Source organism: Trachemys scripta, chromosome 21 (genome assembly GCF_013100865.1).
Source record: "Trachemys scripta elegans isolate TJP31775 chromosome 21, CAS_Tse_1.0, whole genome shotgun sequence".
NCBI classification, from domain to species: Eukaryota; Metazoa; Chordata; order Testudines; family Emydidae; genus Trachemys; species Trachemys scripta.
This window is the reverse complement of record NC_048318.1, coordinates 1,695,568-1,719,347: the sequence shown is the minus strand read 5'-3', so window position 1 is coordinate 1,719,347 and position 23,780 is coordinate 1,695,568. Positions and strand designations below refer to the sequence as shown.

Below are 23,780 nucleotides of genomic sequence, written 5' to 3'. Positions count from 1 at the left end.
TTCAAGCCAGGGGGTGCTGCAACACCCCCAGTACCCCTATTTCCAGCACCTAGGCCAGGTGTTCCTAGAGGCCTGGGTTGGAAAGAGCTAGGCTCAGCACCCAGGCAAACACCAGTTACTGGGCAAGATGACGGGGCACCTGGATGAGGGTCTCTGGAGAAGTCAGAGCAGGTGATCCTGATGCACCTTAAATTCTCTGGAACTCTGTAGGGCAGGAGGGACGGGGTGTGACACTGCACCCCATTTTATTCACAGTAATATTATTATGATATGATTATGGTATAATTATGGTGCATTTTGTACCAGATGGGTCATGTGAAGTGTGATAAATGAAGTATGTGGGGGGGGGGGGAGTAGCTCCCTTTGATGGACACCCAGCCAGCCAGTTAGCTGTAAAATCCCTCTTCGTAGCTGTTCTCTACTTGCTTTACCTGTAAAGGGTTAAAAAGTCCCCCAGGTAAAGAAAAAGAAAAAGAAAAAGTGGGCACCTGACCAAAAGAGCCAATGGGAAGCTAGAACCTTTTTAAAATTGGGAAAGAAACTTTCCCTTTGTCTGTTGTTCTCCGGAGAAGGAGACACAGAGCAGCAATGCTTTAAGCAGCAATGCTGTGTAAGGCTTGAACCAGGTATAAAAATTCATCTTCCATACCTAGAAGAAATCATTGGACAGGGCATGTTTAAATAGACACGATTAGGTTTATTTCTTTATTTTGGCTTGTGGATCTCCTCTGTGCTAACCCCAGATGCTTTTGTTTTGCTTGCAACCTTTAAGCTGAACCCCAAGAGAGCTATCTCGATGCTTAATTTTTGTAATTATTTCTTTTACGATTTAGCAAAATGCCTAAGTTCCAGATGTAGTTTCTTCCTTTTTGTTTTTAATAACATTTACCCTTTTTAAGAACAGGATTGGATTTTTGGTGTCCTAAGAGGTTTGTGCACGTGTTGTTTGATTAGCTGGTAGCAACAGCTAATTTCCTTTGTTTTCTTTCTTGGCTCTTCCCCGGAGGGGGGTGAAAGGGCTTGAGGGTATCCCACAGGGAGGAATTCCCCAGTGCTCCTTCCTGGGTCCAAGGGTTTTTTTTTTTTTTTTTGCATTTGGGTGGTGGCAAAGACAATGAACCCTGGAAGAACTTAACCTTCCTGTGAACTTTCCAGACAGCCTGTAAGTAACGGCTGTTATGACTCAGCAAGGTATGCAAGGGCATATGACCAGGCCACATGACTCTGGACTCCATCTTGGGATGTCTGTGTTTTTCCACAAACTGAGTTTGGGACAAAGGGTCCCACCATATGTTAAAGATCTGCAAGGCAGTGGGCAGCACAGCATCGGGGGGAGGTGACCAGCTCTCTGTGGAGAAAGAAGTGGTTTGGGACTATTTAGAAAAGCTGGACGAGCACAAATCCATGGGGCCGGATGCGCTGCATCCGAGGGTGCTAAAGGAGTTGGCGGATGTGATTGCAGAGCCATTATCCATTATCTTTGAAAACTCATGGCAATGGGGGGAGGTCCCGGATGACTGGAAAAAGGCTAATGTAGTGCCCATCTTTAAAAAAGGGAAGGAGGAGGATCCGGGGAACTACAGGCTAGTCAGCCTGACCTCAGTCCCTGGAAAAATCATGGAGCAGGTCCTCAAGGAATCAATTCTGAAGCACTTAGAGGAGAGGAAAGTGATCAGGAACCGTCAGCATGGATTCACCAAGGGCAAGTCATGCCTGACTAACCTAATTGCCTTCTATGATGAGATAACTGGCTCTGTGTATGAGGCTAAAGCAGTGGACGTGTTATTCCTTGACTTTAGCAAAGCTTTTGATACGGTCTCCCACAGAATTCTTGCTGGCAAGTTAAAGAAGTATGGGCTGGATGAATGGACTATAAGGTGGATAGAAAACTGGCTAGTTCGTCGGGCTCAACGGGTAGTGATCAATGGCTCTATGTCTAGTTGGCAGCTGGTATCAAGCAGAGTGCCCCAAGGGTTGGTCCTGGGGCTGGTTTTGTTCAATATCTTCATTAATGATCTGGAGGATGGCGTGGACTACACCCTCAGCAAGTTTGCAGATGACACTAAACTGGGAGGAGTGGTAGATACGCTGGAAGGTAGGGATAGGATACAGAGGGACATAGACAAATTAGAGGATTGGGCCAAAAGAAATCTGATGAGGTTCAACAAGGACAAGTGCAGAGTCCTGCACTTAGGACAGAAGAATCCCATGCACTGCTACAGACTAGGGACCGAATAGCTAGGCAGCAGTTCTGCAGAAAAGGACCTAGGGGTTATGGTGGACAAGAAGCTGGATATGAGTCAACAGTGTGCCCTTGTTGCCAAGAAGGCTAATGGCATTTTGGGCTTTATAAGTAGGGGCATTGCCAGCAGATCGAGGGACGTGATCATTCCCCTCTATTCAACATTGGTGAGGCCTCATCTGGAGTACTTTGTCCAGTTTTGGGCCCCACATTACAAGAAGGATGTGGAAAAATTGGATAGAGTCCAGCAGAGGGCAAGAAAAATGATTAGGGGGCTGGAGCACATGACTTATGAGGAGAGGCTGAGGGAACTGGGATTGTTTAGTCTGCAGAAGAGAAGAGTGAGGGGGGATTTGATAGCTGCTTTCAACTACCTGAAAGGGGGTTCCAAAGAGGATGGATCTAGACTGTTCTCAGTGGTGGCAGATGACAGAACAAGGAGCAATGGTCTCAAGTTGCAGTGGGGGAGGTTTAGGTTGGATATTAGGAAAAACGTTTTCACTAGGAGGGTGGTGAAGCACTGGAATGGGTTACCTAGGGAGGTGGTGGAATCTTCTTCCTTAGAGGTTTTTAAGGTCAGGCTTGACAAAGCCCTGGCTGGGATGATTTAGTTGGGGATTGGTCCTGCTCTGAGCAGGGGGTTGGACTAGATGACCTCTTGAGGTCCCTTCCAACCCTGATATTCTATGATTCTGTGAAGGCAGGGAGCGACATCATTGGTTCTTCGCGCCCCACACAAGAGGACTCCGGAAAACACCTGCGGATCAAAGACTGAACTGGGGAAGTGCTGCACTCAGGCTAAGGGATTTCTAGCCTGTGTATGAAAACCCTGGGGCATCCAAGCTGCAAAACAAGTGTAGCTTGTGCCTTAAGAATCTGCCAACCTGCTCGTATCATCAGCCAGGGTGAGAATTTGCTAATTCATATCCTATCTTTCTAGTGCTTAGTTTGCGTTTTTGTTTATTTGCTAGGTGATCTGCTTTGATCTGTTGGCCATCCCTTATAATCACTTAAAATCTATCTTTTTGTAGGTAATACACTTGTTTTCTGTTTTAATCTGAACCAGTAAGTTTGGAATGAAGTGCTTGGGAATCTTAGCTCAAGGGGCAGGGGCTGTTGCATTTCCTGTCCACATTGAGGGGCTTGCACTGTACAGTCCCCTGTGCAGCGCAAGATGGTATAATTTTGGGTTTATACTCCGGAGACGGGGGGGCGGGGGGCGGGGGGGTCCTAGGCTGGGAAGCTGGTGGTTATTTTGGCGGTAGCCTCTCTGTTGTTGGTGCATGCAGTGGCTGGTCAGAGAGCCTGCATATAACTCCAGCTGGGTGTGTCCCTACCTGTGCGAATGCTGGTGGAAGTGTAGGACCGGGAGCAGCACAGTGGGAAAGGGATCCCAGGCTCGTGAGTCAGAGGGCTCATTGGTACCCCAGTCCCTGGTGGCACCCCGGGGGGATCCCATCACATGGGGATCTCACTCCACCAGTGAATCCTGCGCTAGAGTGGCCAGGCCAACTGTCCTGGGGTGAGGTGTTGGCTCCCCACAGCATGTAGTGTCCCTGCTGCCCACTCAAGTGCACGTATCTGGGGCGGGGGCCAAAGTCACTCCCCGGTGCTGCCTCCCCCCGAACTGGACTCTGGATGCACTTGTCTTGGCTGAAATCCCCAAAGGCAGAGCAGCTGGGGCCCAAGGTGCAGACAGCGCCTCGGACGGAGGAGCGGCTACGCTGTCACCCAGCGACCTGCACCCCAGCACGGCACAGCACCCTGGGGCAGCTCAGGGAGGGAGCGCTCACCGCACAGCTCGTGGCAAGTAACCAGGGTCCATGGGCTTTCTCTAACCTCCCTGGTGTTGGCTTGTCCCTGAACTCTGGAGATAATTAAATTCCAGCCTCCCTCAGCACCCCTTCCACAGCAGCCTCCCTCTCCCACATTGGCAGCCCCTCTGAAGGCAGTGAGGCTGCTGGAATCAGCATGTGTTTCCCTCCCTGGGGTTTGCCAGGAGCTGGATGCAAGGACAGGGTGCAGCTGGCATGTGGGACAGTGGTGGTGGGTGGCATAGGCTGAGGGACGCAGGGCAGGGCTGTTGCTGAGGGCATGGGGGGGGTACGATGCCAGCAATACTTTGCGCTGCCCGAGGGCTGTTCAGCCATTGGACTCAGAGCACAGAGGTGTGGGGGGAGAGGGGGAGAGCTCTGGTCCCCACTGCTCAGTGTGGGACAGGCCCAGACAGGGGCACACACACAACCCAGCAGCCCTGGCTTCGGTGTCTGCCCCCTGCTGCTCTGTGCTACGGCTAGACTGGGCTCCTGACCCCTGCTGTCAGTGTGGTCCTGGCCCCCTCCCCGGGGCACACACCAGCCCTGTGCTCCCTCAGCCAGTGCCGCAGGAAGCCAGACAACACTTGCCAGCGCTCCCGCTGCTCCCCTCCTCTGGCGCCCTTCTGTGTCGCGGGGCCAGGGGAAGGGACCGGCTGGGCCAGTGCGCTGCCCTTCTCCCAACACCCTGCTGGGAGCCATGCTGGAGCTCACAGGGCTCGTCCCGGGTGCAGATCCAGACCCCGGTGTGAAGCCAGGACAAGGGCAAAGAACGAAGAAAGGCCATGGCCAACCACCGGGGCAGGGGAGCGCCTGGGCGAGTCCCCTCCATGGGCAGGCCCAGCTGGGCTGTGACGCCAGCAGAACAGCCGCAGGGCTGCTTTGGGGAGCAGGCCCATGGCCAGACCTTGGGGGGGTGGGGGTGGGAATGCCAGGGGCACGGCACCAGGCTGTGGCCGGGCTGTTCGGTGGGGCTTACGCCCAGTGGGATGGCCACGCTGGGGAAAGGCTGAGCCTGCTGGGGCCTGTGGCAGGCTAAGGTCGATGGCGGTCCCGGCGTCTGTGCTGGTGTCAGCACGTGCAGGGCGCAGTGTGGCAGGGCAGCGCATTGCCACGGGCTCAGTGGATCAGGAGGGAAACGCCAACCCTTCCCGCTAGGCCCGTGTGCCCGCGTGGCACCCTGCAGCCCCTGAATGCAGGCCCAGCCACCCTGAGGTCAGAGCCCCTAGCTCCCAGCTGGGACTTCCCGCAGCCCTTACCTCTCTTGCTGCTGCTCTCCAAGGGTCCCTGCAGGGTGAGGCTGGGGGGCCCGGGGCCCGCTGGCTTCCACAGCCCTCTCTTTTCGGCTCCCCTTGCACAGCTGCTCTCCACGCCGAGGCTCTGCCTGTAACGGGGCCCAAGCCTGGGGTCTGTGGGTCCCCCGGGCTCCGCGGCTCTGCGGTGAGGGCCAGGGGTGCTGGGCAGCGGGGGGCGGTGGAAGGTTTGCATGTCCTTGGCAGGAAGGTCGACATAGAGCACCCTGTACAGGCTGCTGCTGTCGGGACCCCGTGGGACGGCTGGGATCTGGGAGCTCTGGCTCGGCCTGTCAAAGGACACGGCTGCAGAGAGAAAGGGGAGAGACGCTGTGTTAGGCTCCCGGCTCCATGAGCCTCACCCAGCCTGCAGCTCTCTTCCCTCCCCGCCCCACAGACACACCCAGCCCGCAGCTCTCCCCTCCCCCCATCCCCGGCCCCACAGACACACCCAGCCCGCAGCTCTCCCCTACCGCCGGCCTCACAGACACACCCAGCCCGCAGCTCCCTCCACCGCCCCCACAGCACACACGGACCCTGCACACACCCCAAAGGCACACCCAGTCTACAGCACACACCCCCTGCACACTCATACCCAAAGCACATCCAGCCTGCACCATACACCCACCTTCCTGGCCCGGGGCTGGGGGGATAACTGTGCAGTGGGGTCTGTCTCCCCGAGTGGCAGCTCCCCTGCAGGGCTGGCCCAGCCTTCCCTCCTGCCCTGCCTCAGGCCTGCCCCAGCTGCAGGGTCCCCAGGGCTGCCCTGCAGTGCCGAGCTCGGAGACTCCTGTGTGAGGGAGCAGGCCTCCCTGGTGTGGCGGAGCCCAGGGCCAGACCCCTGGCACTAGCACCAAGTGGAGCCCAGGGCTCACGAGCAGCACTGGATGGGGCCTGTGGCTCAGACTCTGGCCTGCAGACCGGGGTTCCCTTCCTGGCTCTCCCGGGACCTCGGGCAAGCTGCCTCCTGTTTCTGTGCAAGCTGCTTTACTGACAGCTAGGGTTGCCAGGCATCCAGAACGCCCGGTCAAAAAGGGACCTGGCGGCTCCGGTTGGCACCGCCAACCAGGCCGTTAAAAATCTGGTCGGCGGCGCAGCAGGGGTCTGGGGCTAAGGCAGGCTCCCTGTCCCTGCCCTGGCTCCACAAGGCTCCGGGAAGCGGCCACCAGGTCCCTGCGGCCCCTAGGCGCATGGATGGCCAGGCAGACTCTGCCCACTGCCGGCGTCCGAGTGCCGGCTTAGCAGCTCCCATTGGCCAGGAACAGTGACCAATGGGAGCTGCAGTAAGTGCTGCCTGGACCCTGAACTCCCTCCCGCACCCCAACCTCCTGCCCCAGCCCAGAGTCCCCTTCTGCACACAAACGCCCTCCTGGAGCCCACATCCCACACCCACTCCCAAACCCCAGCCCCCAGTCCCCTCCTGCACCCCAAACCCTTCATCCCCAGCCCAACCCCAGAGTCTGCACCCGCCCCACACCACAACCCCCTGGCACAGCCCAGAGCCCCGTCCTGCACCCTAAACCCCTCATCCCCGGCCCCACCCCAGAGCCCACACCCCCAGCCAGAACCTGAGCCCCCTCCCACACCTCAACCCCCAGCCCTGAGCCCCCTCCCACACCCAAACTCCTTCCTGGAGCCCGCACCCCACCACACACCCCAACCCCCTGCCCCAGCCCAGAGCCCCCTCCTGCACCCCAAACCCCTCATCCCTGGCCTCATCCCAGAGTCCACACTCCCAGCCAGAGCCCTCACCCCCTCCCGCACCCCAACCCCCTGCCCCAGCCCAGAGCCCCCCCATACACACACCCTGAACCTCTCATTTCTGGCCCCACCCCACAGCCCACACCCCCATCTGGAGCTCTCACCCTCCCCATCCCCCAACCCGTGGCATTCAAGTGCAAGCTGAAAGGCCCCAGTCAGGAACCCCAGACATTCCATCGCCTCCCCTGCAATGAACCAGGCCCCATCCCCACTGCTAGCTCCCCAGTCCTCCGGGGAGCCTTCGGGGGAACACCAGGGAGACCAGCCCTGAATTTCTCACAGCAAAACCCAGCAGAAAATCACCCTCTCCCTATTCAGAGAAGACCCTCTCCCGTCTGGCCTCCTTCCCTGATGCCATGGGAAGAACAGAAAAGGCAGCTCCTGGGATCCCGCACGCGGAGCTCAGCCGGCCCGCGGCCAGGCTCCCGGGATCCCGCACGCGGAGCTCTGCCGGCCCGCGGCCGGGCTCCTGGGATCCCGCACGCGGAGCGTCATCTTCTCTGCGGAAGGTCCTGACTTTGCCCTGAAGGTGCAGCGAGAGGTGTGGGCTGGTCAGCACGGGAGCCTCTGTCCGGGCAGGGAATGGCCAGGAACAGAGCGGCGCGGCGTGGCGTGGCAGGGACTCACTGGAGCGGTGGAAGTCCAGGCTGTCTTTGGTCTCTGCCCACAGGAGCTGGCTGCTCGACCTGCTGCTGTTGCTGCTGCTGAAGGTCTTGGAGCAGGAGGTGGCTTTCCATCTGTCAGCCAGCCACGGGGAGTCACTCACGTCCATCCTGGGGTTGGGGAGGGGAGGAGACGTACAGGTGAAGGCACCAGGTGGGAACTTTGCTCTGCTCTGGAGAGCCCTGGCACATCGGGCTGGGTGAGTCTGTGGCATCTTCCTCCTGTGTCCGTGTGGAAGGGGCTAGCACAGCGCTAGTGCCCCGCTCCAGCCCTGGCCATGGGAGGGGAGCACTGTGCTGTTACTGGGCCAGGCTCGGGCCAGCGCCGCTCCTTTATGCTCTCAGGCAGTGCAGAGGGAGTGGGAAGATCCTCTGCGTTCCCAGCCTGGGGAGCCCTAGCAGGTTCGGCCTGCCTCCCCCGGCAGGGGTGTGTCAGGGTGGGCAGCGGGCAGGTTCGGGCTCCCTCCTGCTGGCAGGTGCTGCGCAGCACCCACACGAGCGGGGGATCTGGTCATCTGTTGTAGGGAAAAGCCCCAGCGCTGCGTAACTCACAGCACCCTGGGCACCTGCCTCTCTCTGCACCAGGACGCCACAGGGGTGTTAGCTTGGCAGCCTCTCATCACAGAGCCATCACATGCCCCCCAGCAGAGACCAGCCGGCTCTGCTCCCCCTCCAGCCTGCGCTCACCCCCTTGTGCCTGCAGGACCATCACAGGGCACAGGTAGGGCTGGCAGGGACTGCTGCAAACTGTAAGCTGTTTGGTGTCTTACAGAGGGTCATATGTGGGGCCTGGGGCTGGGATAGAAAAGGGATGCAGGTTATGATTGAGGGGCTGCATGTGGGGCCCAGGGCTGGGACAGCAGGGGGTTGGGGGTCGGGATTGAGGGGCACCGGCAGAGCTGTGGGGGGAGCCCAGGGCTGAGGTAGCAGGGGCTGTGGGTCGGGAGTGAGGGGTACCGGCAGAGTTGCATGTGAGCGGGAGTCCAGGGCTGGGATAGCAGGGGGCTGCAGGTCAGGAATAAAGCAGACATCTTTCCTGTCAGTGGGCCGCCCTCGGGCTTGCTGAGTGGGGATACAGGCCAGCCCATGCCGTGGGGATCAAAACCATTTTCTCCAGGCAGGTTACTGCCCGTGGTAGGGCCGAGCCATCACTCACGCGTGCTTGACGATGGTGTCTTCACTGGAGTATCGGCACAGACCTGGGAGAGAGGCAGGGAGGTTGTTAGTTGCACAGCGATAGCTCCTTGCAATGACCAGGGTGCTCCCCTTCCAGCAGACTGTCCTGAGCTGAATGGCGCCCGTTTGCTGCCCCTCTTGGCCATCTTTCTCAGCAGGCCCCTGTCTTCCCCTGCCTGAGTTTCATCTCGTCTCCACAGCTGATTGCAACCTGGTCTCGCCATGCTGGGGACTCGGCTAGCTCCTCACCGGACCCAGCACCAGTCTCTGGATAACCCCTGGGCATGCTCCCACAGCACTGAGATAGGGAACCCCTGGGGTTCACCCCGGACCACCCGGGGCAGGGGCCCTGCTGATTCCTTTCTGGGGCCATCTCCCAGGGTAGCGCTTGAGCAGAAATCAGAGCCATCTAAGACGAAGCCCCAGTGTAATGTCCAGGGCTGTGTGGGGGCTGCAGGGCCCAGTGAGCGGGGGTGAGGGTGGGGAGCCCTGCTTTAGCTGGACTGGCCCGAGCCCCTAAGGGCTGGGGTTTCTCAAACTCACTGAGCCCAGGCATAATGTGTCGTTCCAGGGCCCCTGCTGCCCCCCACCCCCATGCTAGTGACTGCTGGGAGACAGCTGGACTCCGAGTTCCATAGCCCCAGAGTCGCGCTCACCTTTGCCCAGGGCATGCTGCTGTTCTCGACTGTAATGCCTGGCGTGGTGCTGGCACAGGTAGACAGCCAGCACCATCAGCACGAGCCAGAGCAGCGAGCCCACACTAGCGATGAAGACAGGCTGGCGAATCACTGCCAGGATGTGGCTGACGGAGAGCACCGCCGGGGTCCTGGCCGTCTGTCCCACCAAGGGCTCTGGGAAGGAAGGGGTGGATCAGAGGTGGAGGTGACAGGCTGAGGGGCCGCAGCACAGAGCTCGTCCAACGCAGAGCCGTGCCTTGGGTATAGCTGACCTGCTCACCCGCTCACCCAGGCTCCAGTCCCTCTTTGCTACCACGGAGCCTGCTCCCCTCAGCAACACCTGGGCTGCTGCTTGGAGGGGCACAAGAGCCTCCTGCCTGCACAGCTCCAGGGCTGGGGTCCACCCTCTGTGCAGGCGTCGCTGGGGAGCCAGGCTGAGAGCTGGGATAATGCTGGGGGCAGGAGAGACTGGCCCAGCAGGTAGAGGGAGCCAGCCTGCGGGGCTGGGCAGGTCCCGCCACTCCGGGCACACCCCCAGGGCCTGTGGGCTGGAGCCCAGTGAGCGGCACACCTGGCAGAAAGGGAGCGGGATGGGCCATGGCCAAGGTGACCCAACGAGAGGCAGGCAGAGCCGGGAACCGAACCGGATTCCAGACAGCCAGCTCCCGGCTCGAACCATCAGCCAACGTTCCCTAGTCCCAGGTGCCAGCCAAGCCCCCGCGGAAAGCCAGCACTGTCTGGGGGCTCACGTGAAATGAGTCAAATGCAGAGAAGAAAAATATCCCTCCCAAGTGCTGCCTGAGCCAATGGTCCACTGGGCAGGCGTCAGAGAAGGGACACAGACCAAGGAGCATGACCTCCGTGCGGCCCCCCGAGAGGGTCTCTGCAGACTTCCCTAAAACTCCAGTCTGGCCAACTGGCAATGGTGCCAAGGGTCCAGGTGACTGAAGCAGGGTTTCTAAGGGAAGCAACTGAGCACAGCCAGCAGGCCAGTGTGCCAGCGTGGGGAGCCAGAACGTCAAAGGGAGGGCAAGTGAGCGAGCGATCTGTCTGTCCCACCATCCCCAGCCGGCTCTCTGATCACAGTGCTCACCGGCTCCCTCTGGGCCCATCACGGGGATGTGGGGGTTTCCTGCTGGACAAAGAGCTCTACGAACAAAACATTTCTGACCTACGCTGCTGCATGTGGCATTGCTGGGCACCCCGAGCCCAGCTCCATTGAAGGCTGCCACCTGGATACAGTATTTAACCCCAGCCGGCAGCAAGACTGTTTCCAGACTGTGTGTCCCTCCATCCACGGTCCTGTTAGAGCGATGGTGAGTTTCATTGCCCAGGTACCAGACCTGTAACACACCCAGACAGAGCTAGCACGGCTGTGACAAACCCAGACCTGTCATACCCCCAGACACTGATACTGTCATACGACCAGATACACCCCCACCATCCCAGGCCCCATTGAAAGCTGTGACCCCCCCACTGCCCCGGGCCCTACAGACAGCTATGACCTCCACTGCCTCAGGCCTCATGGATAGCTGTGATCCCCACCACCCCAGGCCCCACAGACAACTGTGACCCGCACTGCCCTGGGCCCCACAGACAGCTGTGACCTGCTCTGCCCTGGACCCTTTGGATAGCTGTGACCCCCGCACTGCCCCGGGCCCTATGGATAGCTGTGACCCGCACTGCCCCAAGCCCCATGAATAGCTGTGACCCCCACCACCTCAGGCCCCATGGATAGCTGTGACCCGCACCACCTGGGCCCCACAGACAGCTGTGATCTGCTCCGCCCGGGCCCCCTGGATAGCTGTGATCCCCACCACCCCAGGCCCCATGGACAGCTGTGACCCCCACTACCCCAGGCCTCCTGGATAGCTGTGACCTGCTCCACCCCAAGCCCCATGGATAACTATGACTCCCACCGCCCCAAGCCCCACACATAGCTGTGACCCCCAGGCCCCATGGATAGCTGTGACCTATACTGCCCCAGGCCCCATGGATAGCTGTGACCCCCACCACCCCAGGCCCCATGGACAGCTGGGACCTGTACTGCCCCAGGCCCCATGGATAGCTGTGATCCCCACCACTCCAGGCCCAACAAGCAGCCCCAGGAACTCCAAGCACAAGCTACTCTAAAGGCAGGACTGCACAGGCACTGAGGGGCCTCAGCTGGTGCGGCTCCTCTGCCAGGCGCCCCCAGGTCCTGTGTAAGGGGCATCACCCACTGAAGCTCTGCCCAGCTGGCACACGGCCCCTGGGGGCTGCTTCCAGCCCCGACCAGAGCAGCCCCCGAGATCCCTGCACGAGCAAACACTGACTCCTGTGAATGCTCCTGAAAGTGACTGAGAGGGCGTGTCACTCTGGCAGGATGCAGCCCAGCCCGGCAGCACTCCCAGGGCACACGGCCCTGCTTCCTGGCACCCTCCCGGTCACCTCCCCACCTTCGGGCGAGATCCCTCCGCGAGCCAGAGCTCCCGCCAGGTTCCTACTAGCTGCAGCCTGGCCAAGCCCGGCCGATTTAGCTCTTTAACCTCCGTCCCCACCGTAAGCACCGAGCACGGTACATCCTCACCTTGTAGCCCCGGATGATGCCGTTGTGTGCGTGGTGGGGAGGGGGGTCCCAGCTGATGAGCGCTGTGCCATTCCCATCCTCCACTGCCGTGATGGTGACATGCTGAGGAGCTGCGCTAGGCACTGAGGACAAGAGAGAGCCACTGAAAACCTCCTTGGGCAGCGCGGGGCCGGGCTGCTCTCCAGACACGGAGCCTGTGGTCCCTGGAGCCAGGCCCCGCACTCCGAGCACTGGGAGTGTGAGGCGGAGGCAGAGGTGAAAGCCGGTATGCCCCGGTACGGGGTACCGGCCCAAGAGCCAGTGCGCCGTACCGGGGGGCCCGGCTTCCCCAGGTGGCAATTTAAAGGGCCTGGCGCTCCCAGTAGCGGCTGGAGCCCCGGGCCTTTAAACTGCTGCCGGAGCCCCCGGCTGCTGCTGCTACCCCAGCGGGGGAGGGCACTTACCGGTACAGAGCGGGCCGGGGCTGGCTCTGACCCCCCCCCCATCCCCGCCCCTTCTGCCCGAGGCCCCGCCCCTTCTGGGGGTCAGAGCCGGCCCCAACCCAGCCCCATACCGGTAAGTCCCTATTTCTACTTTCACCCCTGGGTGGAGGGCAGCAGAGCTGTGGTCCCTGAGGTCTCCCACCAGCACCAAGATGCCCATCTGGGCTTTGGGCAGGTATCGCTAGAGAGGCAGGGCAGGTCATGGGCCCATGCAGAGAGGGAGTGACTGCAGATGAAGGTACCAACCTGGGCTTCTGGTGCCCAGGGGTCCTTTGAGATTGTGCATGGTGCTGCTCCTCCTCCCCATCCTCTTCCTCGTCCCTGCCTGTCCCCTCTAGCAGGACAGTGACAGACCCCAGCCTTGGCACTTCCCCACACGGCCCCCGCACAAGATCCCTGGACGGTGCAGCCTTGGGGTGCCAGAGCACACTGGGGCACCCACCGCGCCATTCACCCAGGGGATGCACAACAGCTGAATGGGCAGGTTCCCGTGTGCTCCAGCGGGACCCCCTGCCCATGCTCTCCCGGCGAGGCATCGGCCTTATAAGGAGCAGCACCATGGAGAAGGACCTGCAGGCAGCCATGCGCCAAGCCCTCAAACCCGCCCAGCATGTCACTCGTGGACTCCCTGCCAGGCCAGCAGCCCCTCTAGAACCCGTGTGACCTTGCTCTGCAGAGCAAGCTGAGTCAGGGCCCGGAGCTGGAGGGACTGGGGGCGCCTCGGGCTGTACCTTCCTCCGGGATCCAGAGGTGCCTGACGTTGCTGTCCGGGCCATAGACCTTCCCGGCATAGGGCCGAACCTTGAACTCATACTTGTAGCCTCTCTTGAGGGCTGGGATGACGATGCCGTGCTCCCTGGGCACCTTCCATTCAACCCAGTCCGTGCTGACCGGCAGCAGGGAGCGGTACAGCACAGCATGACCCTCAGTGTGCTGGGACGGGCGGATCACCTGAAAGGCAACCGTGGTCAGTGGGGGCGCAGGCCAGGCCAGCAGAGATCTACTCAACCCCCCAGCTGCCCGTAGCCGAGTCTCCTCTTGTCCTCCTGCCCAGGATGGTGCTTGCCTTGGGCAAGGGGCTTGGGACAGGCTGCCAGAGCTGCATCAGCAGGGCTATGCGCTGGGAGAAGGCAGCTCAGAGTGTGGTTGCTATGGCAGAAAGTGCTGTATAAATGTTGATAGATGGGAGGGCGGGAGGATGGGCCAGTGGATGGATGAGTTGGTAGATGGGTGGCTGGGGGGATGGGAGGGTCAGAGGGTGGATGGCTGGTTGGGTTCAGTGGATGGGATGAAAAGATGGGTGGGAGAGTCGGTGGGTGGGTAAGTAGCTGGGGGTGGGATGGATGGGTGGGTGGATGGGTGGTTCGGTGGGTGGGTAAGTAGCTGGGGGGGGGATGGATGGGGGGGGAGAGGGGGGGGGGGGGGGGGGTGAGGGGGGGGGGGGGGGGGATGGATGGGTGGTTAGATGGATGGATGAGTCAGAGAGTGGGTGGGTTGGTAATCACTGGGACGCATCAGGACGAGTACCAGCAGACTGGACAGACGGCATCACAGTGGCCCTGTGCCAGGGTAACGAATCTCATACCGAGTGTAGCAGCTACAGGCTGATCTCATTACTATCAGCCCCTGAAAGATTTTCACTCATGTCCTGCTTGGTAGGATGCAGCCCACGCCTTAACAGACATTGCTGCTCACAATCATCATGTTTCGCTGATGGGCAGTCGATAATGGACACCCTCTGTACCCTATTCCACTGGCAGGTCAGCACTTTGGCTCGCACTGAAAGGATTTGGCGTCCCAGATGTTCTGCTACATCTGGTGTGTGATCTTCACACTGGTCCTGGTGCGTGAGTGTCCTTTGGTTCACGGCTTTCAGCACATTTCTATACAGACTCAGGTATGCGGCAGGGACGTGTTATTACAGTGGTTCTCAAATTTTTGTACTGGTGACCCCTTCCACATAGCAAGCCTCTGAGTGCGACCCCTCTTATAAATTAAAAACACTTTAAAATATATTTAACACCATTAATAATGCAAAACGGGGTTTGGGGTGGAAGCTGACAGCTTGTGACCCCCCATGTAATAACTTTGCGACCCCCTGAGGGGTCCCAATCCCCAGTATGAGAACCCCTGTGTTATTGCAAATGCTCTATTGACATGCAATGGGGTGTATGCCTTGACTCTCCCTGGCACTGCCTGTAGAGCCAGCCCAAAGATTTGTGGATTCCCAGGATTGACCCAGATCTGGGAACGTCCCTCTACAATGCCTGGTACGATGCCATCAGCCATGGTCACTCTGGCTGAAGCAATGGTCCTCAGTAGCCTATGAGCTATGATGTGGGTGGCTAGGAGGGTAGTTAACTGGGTGGGTGAGTGGGTGGATGGATGGACGAGAGAGGTGGATGGTGGATAGGAGGGTGGGTGGATGGATGGATGGATGAGTGGGGGGGGTGGGTAGATAAATATACGAGGGGTGGGTGGATGAATACAGGAGGGGGGTGGGTATGTGGGTGGGTGCTGCCCACTGGGCCGGACTCTGAACTGAGCTGACAATTCAGGACGCAGTTTGAGCACCTGGCCAATGGAGTGTGCCGGGGCGCTCTCTACCTTGCAGTATCTGCACACGGACTGAGCGACTGATTGACATTTGCAATGGCGCCTGACTCAGTTCCCATTTGCCTTCCACCACTGGGCAACGTCGGTGCCAGACATTGCGGAGCACAGGCCCGACTGTATCAGGGAACATGCCAATGGTGAGTTGCAGTGGGGGAGGTTTCGGTTGGATATTAGGAAAAACTTTTTCACTAGGAGGGGGGTGAAGCACTGGAATGGGTTACCTAGGGAGGTGGGGGAATCTCCTTCCTTAGAGGTTTTTAAGGTCAGGCTTGACGAAGCCCTGGCTGGGATGATTTAGTTGGGGATTGGTCCTGCTTTGAGCAGGGGGTTGGACTAGATGACCCCCTGAGGTCCCTTCCAACCCTGATATTCTATGATTCTATGATCATTACTTACGAGTAAGGCTAAGTTTTTGTCATGGTTATTTTTAGTAAAAGTCCCTGACAGTTCATGGGCAATAAACAAAAATTCATGGAGCCCGTGACCTGTTCAGGACTTTACTAAAAATAACTGGGGGGCAGGAGGCCGCTGGAGACAGCAGGCCAGTAATTTCTGTGAGTGTCCAGGGGACACGGGCTGGGCACCACAGGGGCCGCTCTGAGGACTCGCAGGTTGGTGCCTATCGCTAACCCGCACCAAGAGGGTGAGGTCTGGGGAGGCCTGTCAGACAGGGCTTGTGTGGCCAGAGGCTGCTGGTTTCAAGGAGCTGAGCTACAACAGGCACAGAGAAGCCCACTTCACACTAAGGGCCTCCAAATCCTGGGTGCCCCTGGGGAGAGCCACCCTCACCACTCCCCACCCGTCCCCGAGCCAGGCAGAGGGGCTGCCCAGGGCTCGCTGGCAGACACTCCAGGCCGGGGTCCCAGTGCACTTAGCACTAGTGGAGACTCCTCACTCACCTTCCAGTGCAGGTAGACGGCGGGTGAGGAGGGAAGCGCGGTGCTGTTGTCCAGGTACAGCTGGACGTCCATCATCTCCCGCGGGACGTCCTTCGGCCACTCCCTCTGGCCAGTGTCCAGGGGGTCTACGGGCAAGAAAGGGACAAGTGTGGGGTTGGGGGCATGGGCAACAGGAACTCCCCGGGGCAATACCACCCCCAGTGAGCATGTTTAGAAGTCGCTCCCTCTCCCCTCTGACAACCCCAGCCTACGGGCTGTTACCATGTGCCGGCAGCCCAGACACCCAGCTAATGGACACTGCAGGGCCCCCAGCCCAGACATCTGTAATGCACAGTCCCACCTACAACATGGGAGGGTCTATCTCTTGTTCAGGGCCATGTCCAGCCCATGGGGAAGGGGGTCTGTGACTCAGGGCCCCTCCCAGTCGGAGCTGTCCCATCAACATCAGGGCAGAGTGCCCTCGGGAAAGGCCAGTGGTAGGGTGACCAGGTGTCTGGTTATCAACCGGAACACCCGGTCGAAATGGAATCCTGACATCTCCGGTCAGCACTGCTGACTGGGCCATTGACTGTCCGGTTGGCGGTGCTGCGCAGGAGGGTTAAGGTAGGTTCCCTGCTAGCCTCCATGCCGCGTGGCTCTTGGGAAGCAGCTGGTATGTCTGTCCCCGCTTCGGCTCCTATGTGTAGGGGCAGCCAGGGGGCTCCGCACGCTGCCCCCACCCCAAGCGCTGCTTCCGCAGCTTCCATTGGCTGGGAGCCGTGGCCAATGGGAGCTGCAAGGGTGGCACCTGCGGACGGGGCAGCGTGCAGAGCCGCCTGGCCATGCCTCCACGTAGGAGCCGGAGGGGGCATGCTGCTGCTTCCGGGAGCTGCTTGAGGTAAGTGCCACCTGGAGCCTGCACCCCTGACCCCTTCCCGGGCCCCAACCCCCTGCCCCAGCCCTGATCCTCCTCCCACCCTCCGAACCCCTCAAGCCCAGCCTAGAGCACCCTCATCCCCAGCCCCACCCCAGAGCCTGCACCCCCAGCTGGAACCTCCACCCCTTCCCGCAGCCCTGCCCCAGCCCTGATCCCCCTCCCACCCTCCGAATCCCTCAGTCCCAGCCCAGAGCACCCTCCTGCATCCCAAACCCCTCATCCCAGCCCCACCACATAGTCCACACTCCCAGCCAAAGACCTCACCACCCCCATGCCCCAACCCCCTGCCCCACCCCCGATCCCCCTCCCACACACTGAACCCCTCGGTCCCAGCCTGGAGCCCCCTCCTGCACTCCAAATCCCTCATCCCTGGCCCCACCCCAGAGCCCACACCCCCAGCTGGAGCCTTCACCCCCCAGCACCCCAACCCCTGAGCCAGCCTGGTTAAAATGAGCGAGTGAGGGTGGGGAGAGTGAGCGAGGGGTGGGGAAGGGGATGGAGTGAGCGGGAGCAGGGCATTGGCGAAGGGGCAGGGTATGGGTGGGACTTTGGAGGAGGGTGCAAGGGTGGTGCAAGGATGTTCAGTTTTGTGCGAGTAGAAAGTTGGCAACCCTAGCCAGTGGGGAGACCACAGGCCCCAGGAATCAAACTGGAAGCCGGGAAGAGTGAACGGAGCCGAGCTGGAGGGGGCAGGGGCTGGGCCAGCCATGAAGTGACGGGCCCAATCCTGCACACACTCAAGCAGCGGAGTCACTCGGGCCATGCGAGGTGCGCTTCCCCTGTGTGTCTGCAGATCGGGCCCCGCTTCCTTGGCAGTTCCCAGCAGCCAGGGGCATTGTCTCCTGATGGAACATCCAAGTGCTACTGTGCCCCGATCCCTGGGCCTGTGGTAGCGCAGGGGTAAGTAGCACAGAAAGGGGCTTTCTTGGAGCTCATGTGGGGTTGTTTCAGGCAGTTCAGGGCATTGGCCTGCCCCTCTCCAGATACTGGGACCCCAGCCTGTCAAGTCTTGGGGAGCAGAGGAGAGAATCACACCAGGGCTGCTCAGAGAGGGCCAGAGCTGATGGGGCTGGTGGGTGGGCAGGGCAGGGATGTTACGTGTCCCCAGTCGCAGGTGACAGCTTTCTGCCTCCCCCAGTTCCCGGGGCATGCTGGAAGCAGGGTGTGCTGGGCACTAAGGTCTCTCTGCTGCCCATGGGCATGGCCCAGCCCTGGCATGCTGCTGGCCGTGAAGGCTGCATGGAGCTGCTTACCCTGCACAGTGAGCGAGGCCTTGGCCGAGGCGGTGCCCACCTGGTTCTGGGCCGTGCAGATGTACCTGCCGGAGTCAAACGTCGTCACATAATGAATCCGCAAGGTGTTCTCCTCGTCCACCTCGTGCCTGGGCGTGTGAGACAGAACAGCTGCTGTGAGCTGCATGGAACAGGGACTGGCGGCCACTCGGTGTTTGTGCCAAGCCCTGTCCTGGCTGGCCTGTAGGCCCCATCGTTATGCACATGACTCATAATAACAACAATAAACCATGGGTGAGTGGGACATGGGCAGCCGGAGCCTGGGATTTTGCATTTGCAGCAACCACTGACCATGGTTCCCTCTGCCTCATCAGAGCCTTTGGAGCCGTTATTCCAAAGGGTGGGAACTGCTCATGCTCATGACCAGTAACAATGCCAGGCTGTACCCCACTCTGCCCACCTCCAGGAGAACAGGAACAGGTGACAGGCTGGGTTTGCCTCCACTGATCCCTCCGGGTGCTGTATCGAACAGGCACAGTTCCCCCTCTCTCCCGCGGCCTTAAGTGAGCCTGGCATCCTCTACCTACCTTGCAGCAATGGGCTATGGGAATTACTCAGAGCTTGGAGTGCTGGGTATTCGGATACCCGCCCTGCTAGCTGGGGGGTCAGCGCCAAAGTTCAGAAGCCTCCGAATATACGTCACATACCTGCCCCAGGGCAGCTCTCCGTGCTCCTTGTGCCACCATACTTTGGGCAGTGGGTCCCCCTCAACACCACACCCCAGCTGGACGGTGCTGCCAAATTTGGCCACAATATCATTGGGTCTGCGAGTGAACGTTGGCTTTTCTGGGGAGGGAGAAGCAGAGATCTCAGTGACACGTCCCCGCTCTGCTGGGAGATGGAGCTCTGGGCTGTGAGAATTAGAGTCAGGGACACATGTTACAGGATCCAAGCCCCACAACCTCCTGTGCCCCCAGGAGGTCTCCACCCCCTACCACAGTGGTCCTCAAACTTTTGAGGGTCATGCCCTCCCTTACCCCTGACTGTGCCCCCTCCCCTCCCAGAGCTGGGGCCGGGAGTGGCTCGGGGAGGGAGGGGGGCAGGGATGTGGACAGGGGTAAGGGGGCCGAGGCTGGAGCTGCAACTAGGGCTGGGTGGGGCTGGGAGTGGGGTTGCAGCCAGGGGCTGAGGCAGAGGGTGGGGGCGGGGCAGGACTGGGAGCAGAGCAGCAGCTGGGCCATGCGGGGGGCAGGCAGCCAGGCCCCTGGCCAAGTTCTGAGCCGTGCCAAGGCGGGGGATGGGACCAGGTGCAGGGCCGGGAGCCGAGGCTATGGCTGGGGATGGGGCCAGACCAGAGCTGGGGGGGTGGGCACTCCCTCCCCGCCCCCTGTGGGGACTGGCCCAGACCCGCCATGCCCCTCCCCCATGTTCCTCCATGCCACCCTAGGGGGGAGTACCTCTGCCCTACCAGCATGTGCAGCCCTCAGGGAATAAGGACAGTCAGAAAGGGGAAGGACGTGGCTCTCAACAGCCATTGCCTGCACTGGGGGGGTTGCGATAACTGGATCTATAAATGTATCCTTACTGTGAGCACAACCGTGAAAAGCAGCGAAAGTTCCTAGATGCTACAGTAACTTGTAACAACAAATGTTGGAGGGAAAAGCTGCCGAAGGGAGACCGAGACTGAATGTGTCAAAGGAAAAGGACCCTGATATAATGCTAGCACCCACTGTCCACAGAACCCACATCTCTAACATGACAACCCCAACCTCAGCCACACTGCTTTCCACACTGAATGTGCCAAATCTATGTACCCCCGTCAGCCTACCTCTAACCACTACCTCACAGGCCCCTCTCAGAGCCAGGATTCCTGAGCTCCACTATTCTATTGCTGTCTAACAAATAGTTGTGTGACCCATTGAGATAGTGTGTGTCAAGCCCCCGTCTAGCAGCAGGTCCACAGGGCACATGGCAATTGCTGCTGTAGTTCCCAGGTTGGGGTCAGTCCCTGCTGGTGACCCACGGGGGGGTGTGTGTTACTACTGTATGTGATAAGCTTTGGCTTTCTCGTTTAGTTCACTGAGGGAGGAAACATCCTTTAAAATGGGGTTCATAGTTTAAAACACAGCATGTCAATTATGGTGTGCCAGAATTTCAATCATTTCTCTCCTATTTGATTGCCCGTTGCCAGGGCAGAAGGTGTGTGCGTGTGGGCACTGGGAGAGGCTGGCTTGACTCAAGCCCTGTCCACACTGCTGTCTGTAAGCTTGGAGGAAGGGATAGCTCAATGGTTTGAGCAGTGGCCTGCTAAAACCAGGGTTGTGAGCTCAATCCTTGAGGGGGCCATTTAGGGATCTGGGGTAAAAATCTGTCCGGGGATTGGTCCTGCTTTGAGCAGGGGGTTGGACTAGATGACCTCCTGAGGTCCCTTCCCACCCTGGTATTCTATGATTCTAAATGGTGTCCCATGTGGCTGAACTGGGAGGAAGTGATGCAGCAATTCCGAGAGGTTGGAGTTCAAAGGGAGCCATCTCCTAGACATCTGCAGCTAAGGCTGGGACGTGTCTCCAGGAAAAGCAATGTGGGAGAGAAGCCAGTCCAGTGAGTCTCTAAACCATGCACTGGCTTGTGGTTCGACATGGTTGTCACAAGAGTCCTGCAGCTTGAGTCAGGCCCAGGGACTGGTTTTGGAAGCCTCTGATATTCTCCAGGAGTCGGGGTGTAGGCTCCAAACCAGGAGCCATGGAGTGAAGCTGCAAATGGAGCAAGCTCCCAGGGAGAGACCCGTGTGTTCAGAGGGGCCAGGCTGCCCCCAAGAAGGGCTCCCGAAGGATGGAGACATTCCAGGTCAAGGAGGCTGGGCACCAAGGAGGGGCCTCAGGGCCGCCTGCTCTCCCAGCACATCCTGGCCATTATGGCAGAGATAGGGTGACAGACAGCAAGTGTAAAAAATCAGGACAGGGGGTGGGGGGTAATAGGAGCCTATATAAGAAAAAGACCCAAAAATCGGGACTGTCCCTATAAAATCAGGACATCTGGTCACCCTAGGCAGAGATCACCTGGCTAGGAATCTCCTCCCCCAAGGGGAACGGCCCTTTCCATGCAGGGAGCCAGGGTAGCCAGGGATTCCCGGCAGCACTCCTGAGCGCTTGGCTTCAGAAGCTCCAGGGAGCGTTGCCTGGGTCCCAGCCAGCCTGAACTGGTCCCCTCGCCCTGGGGAGCAGGATGCCTTGGGTGCTGTCATCAAACCTGCTGCTGCCTTGCGAGGGGGAGCTGCTGTTATGGTCTAGGAGAACCAGCCCCTCTCATGCGTGCCAGCCTGCTATTAATGCCCCTCAGACGGTGACTGCACCGGGCATCCTGGGCACAGGCCATATGGGTTCGACCAGTGGTCTCATTGGTCACCTGGCTGGTTTTCTGGCACCCCCGGCACAAAGTGGGGATTTTTCCTAATGTTTTGTCTGAATACTGTGTGTGCCTCAGTTTCCCCTATGTGCTGCATGGTTAACTAGGTGGGAAGGAAAGGTTGTTTACTCTTTGCAGAGATCCAGGTGAGACTGACCCTGGCTGTCTGGGGCCTGGGCCCAGGGGAAGTCCCTGAAGACAGTGACCACTCGAATTCCCTGGACATTTGGCATCTAGCAACTAACGACTATGGATGGCCCAACCTCCTTAGGAAGCCAGTCAGGTGTGACCAGCTGGAGAACAAAGGGCTAAGGGGGAGGCCAGATGACTGTGTTTGCCTGGGAACAAGGGCAAAGGACTGAGGAGGGGCCAGGTGGGGTTGTTAAGGGTGGGCTGCTGGAAGTGTGTGATGGGGAGTCGCTTCTGGACTGGGACTACAGAGCCTCAGAGGGGCTCTGGACTCTGCACTGACTCAGCTGGACTTTGCTGTAACTTCCCATTCACTGTGTTAACTAAGGATGTCCTGCACTCTGTTCCTGCTGTCACACTGGCTGGGAGTCACTCGAGTCAGGAAGCTGAGGGTGCATTGCTTCCTTTGGGTGTGCAAGTCCTACTCAGGTGGACTGGCTGCTGTTTGCTCACGGCGTGAAGCCGGGGGGCTGAAGGCTCTGAGGTTCGGTCCCAGGAGGCAGGGAAGCCACGGGGCTTACCCCAGTGAGAGAGTGACCCGAAGGGGGCTGACGCACTGAAGGGGTCCTCTCAGGGAGTGTCCCAGAGCTGTGGGTCTGTGATGCCACGGCAGCTACTGGGCTATCAGCCGGGCGCCAGGCCCAGTGGGCAAGGTCCAAGGAGGGGACTGTCTCCTCACCCAGGACAGACACCAGGGCAGCTTTGCTCTCTCGTTGGCCTGCCTGGTTGGAAGCCACACACACATACAGCCCCGCATCACTCCTCTGGGCGTGCACCATCAGGAGCTTCCCGCTGGAGACCTGCAAGGAGGGAGAGAGGGAGTCAGGGCCCCACGTGTCGCCCCAGCCAGAGCCAGCCCCAGTGCAGGAACTCGGCATCTGGGGGGAGCTTAGCTTGTGCCCCACGTACTGGGCCAGCAGCAGGAATGGCAGCACCCCACCAAGTCCAGAACAACAGAGGGACGGCTGAAAGCGAGAGAGTGAGAGAGCGCGTATTTGGGCTACAGAGCGACAGACCTGATTCCCATATGGGGCTGAGGTAGCTCCGTCCCAGCCCTGGGAAGAGGGAGCCAAAGCAGCTCTGTTTGAACTCTGGGACAGGAAGCCGGTGGCCAAGGCAGCTCTGTCCCAGCCCGAGGGCCAGGGGCCAAAGTGGGTCTGTTCGAACCCTGGGACTAGAAGTTGGGGGCTGAGGCATCTCCCCCCGTCTGCAGGCAGCAAACGCCATGAGGCTTGGTGCTCTAGCATGCAACCAAGCCCCCTGCTCGGTCCTGAAGGTGGGAAAAGCCAGGGCAGGGTAGTGTATGAGGAGGGGGGAGAGGACCGAGCTTACCTCGTAATGGCCAGCCTTCTGGCTTATGGGGACCCCGTCCTTCTTCCAGGAGATGGTGGGCTCGGGATGCCCCCTCGGGGGCGCACACTCTAACAGCACCTGCTCCCCCACCGTCACCAGCAGGTTGCTGGGCTGCAGCCGGAAATCTTCCCGCAGCGCTGCAAGGAGACCAAATATAAGCCAAACCACAGGGCAAGGCCTCCAGCCCTCCTGCTGCCCCGGCCCGAGAGGCAGAATCTGGCCCGGCGACTCCCCTGGCCTTGAGCCCCGTTTCTCTTTTGGCACATCCGCCTGCTCCTGCCAGTGGGTAGGCCCTGTGGGGGGAGGGGCACACGGACTCTTCCTTGGACCCGGGCTGGTGGGTGCCCTCACCCCCCTGGGATGGCTTCTGCTCCTTGCTGGGATTTGCCCAGGGTTTTGTGAGCATCTGGCTGAAAATCCATGAGCAGAGAATGGAATGTGGCCCTGTCCGTCATGTCTATTCAGCCAGCTGCCCCATAGCCACGCTAGGCACCC

The 23,780-nt window shown here is 59.7% G+C and overlaps 1 protein-coding gene across 2 annotated transcripts in view; it reads right to left on the bottom strand.

Annotated features, from left to right (window-relative positions):
* The window catches only part of ROBO4 (roundabout guidance receptor 4), a 76,976-nt gene that overhangs the window by 27,187 nt on the left and 26,009 nt on the right, over positions 1-23,780 (bottom strand). For both annotated transcript variants that reach the window (XM_034754714.1, XM_034754713.1), the window contains exons 3-14: positions 23,265-23,422; positions 22,612-22,732; positions 19,046-19,184; positions 18,360-18,487; positions 16,191-16,315; positions 13,407-13,626; positions 12,194-12,315; positions 10,796-10,967; positions 9,604-9,798; positions 8,928-8,970; positions 7,737-7,882; positions 5,316-5,654 (exon numbers count right to left, since the gene is read on the bottom strand). In XM_034754714.1, coding sequence (XP_034610605.1) covers positions 5,316-5,654; positions 7,737-7,882; positions 8,928-8,970; positions 9,604-9,798; positions 10,796-10,967; positions 12,194-12,315; positions 13,407-13,626; positions 16,191-16,315; positions 18,360-18,487; positions 19,046-19,184; positions 22,612-22,732; positions 23,265-23,422 — 1,908 coding nt within the window. The remainder of the gene's footprint in view (positions 1-5,315; positions 5,655-7,736; positions 7,883-8,927; positions 8,971-9,603; positions 9,799-10,795; positions 10,968-12,193; positions 12,316-13,406; positions 13,627-16,190; positions 16,316-18,359; positions 18,488-19,045; positions 19,185-22,611; positions 22,733-23,264; positions 23,423-23,780) is intronic.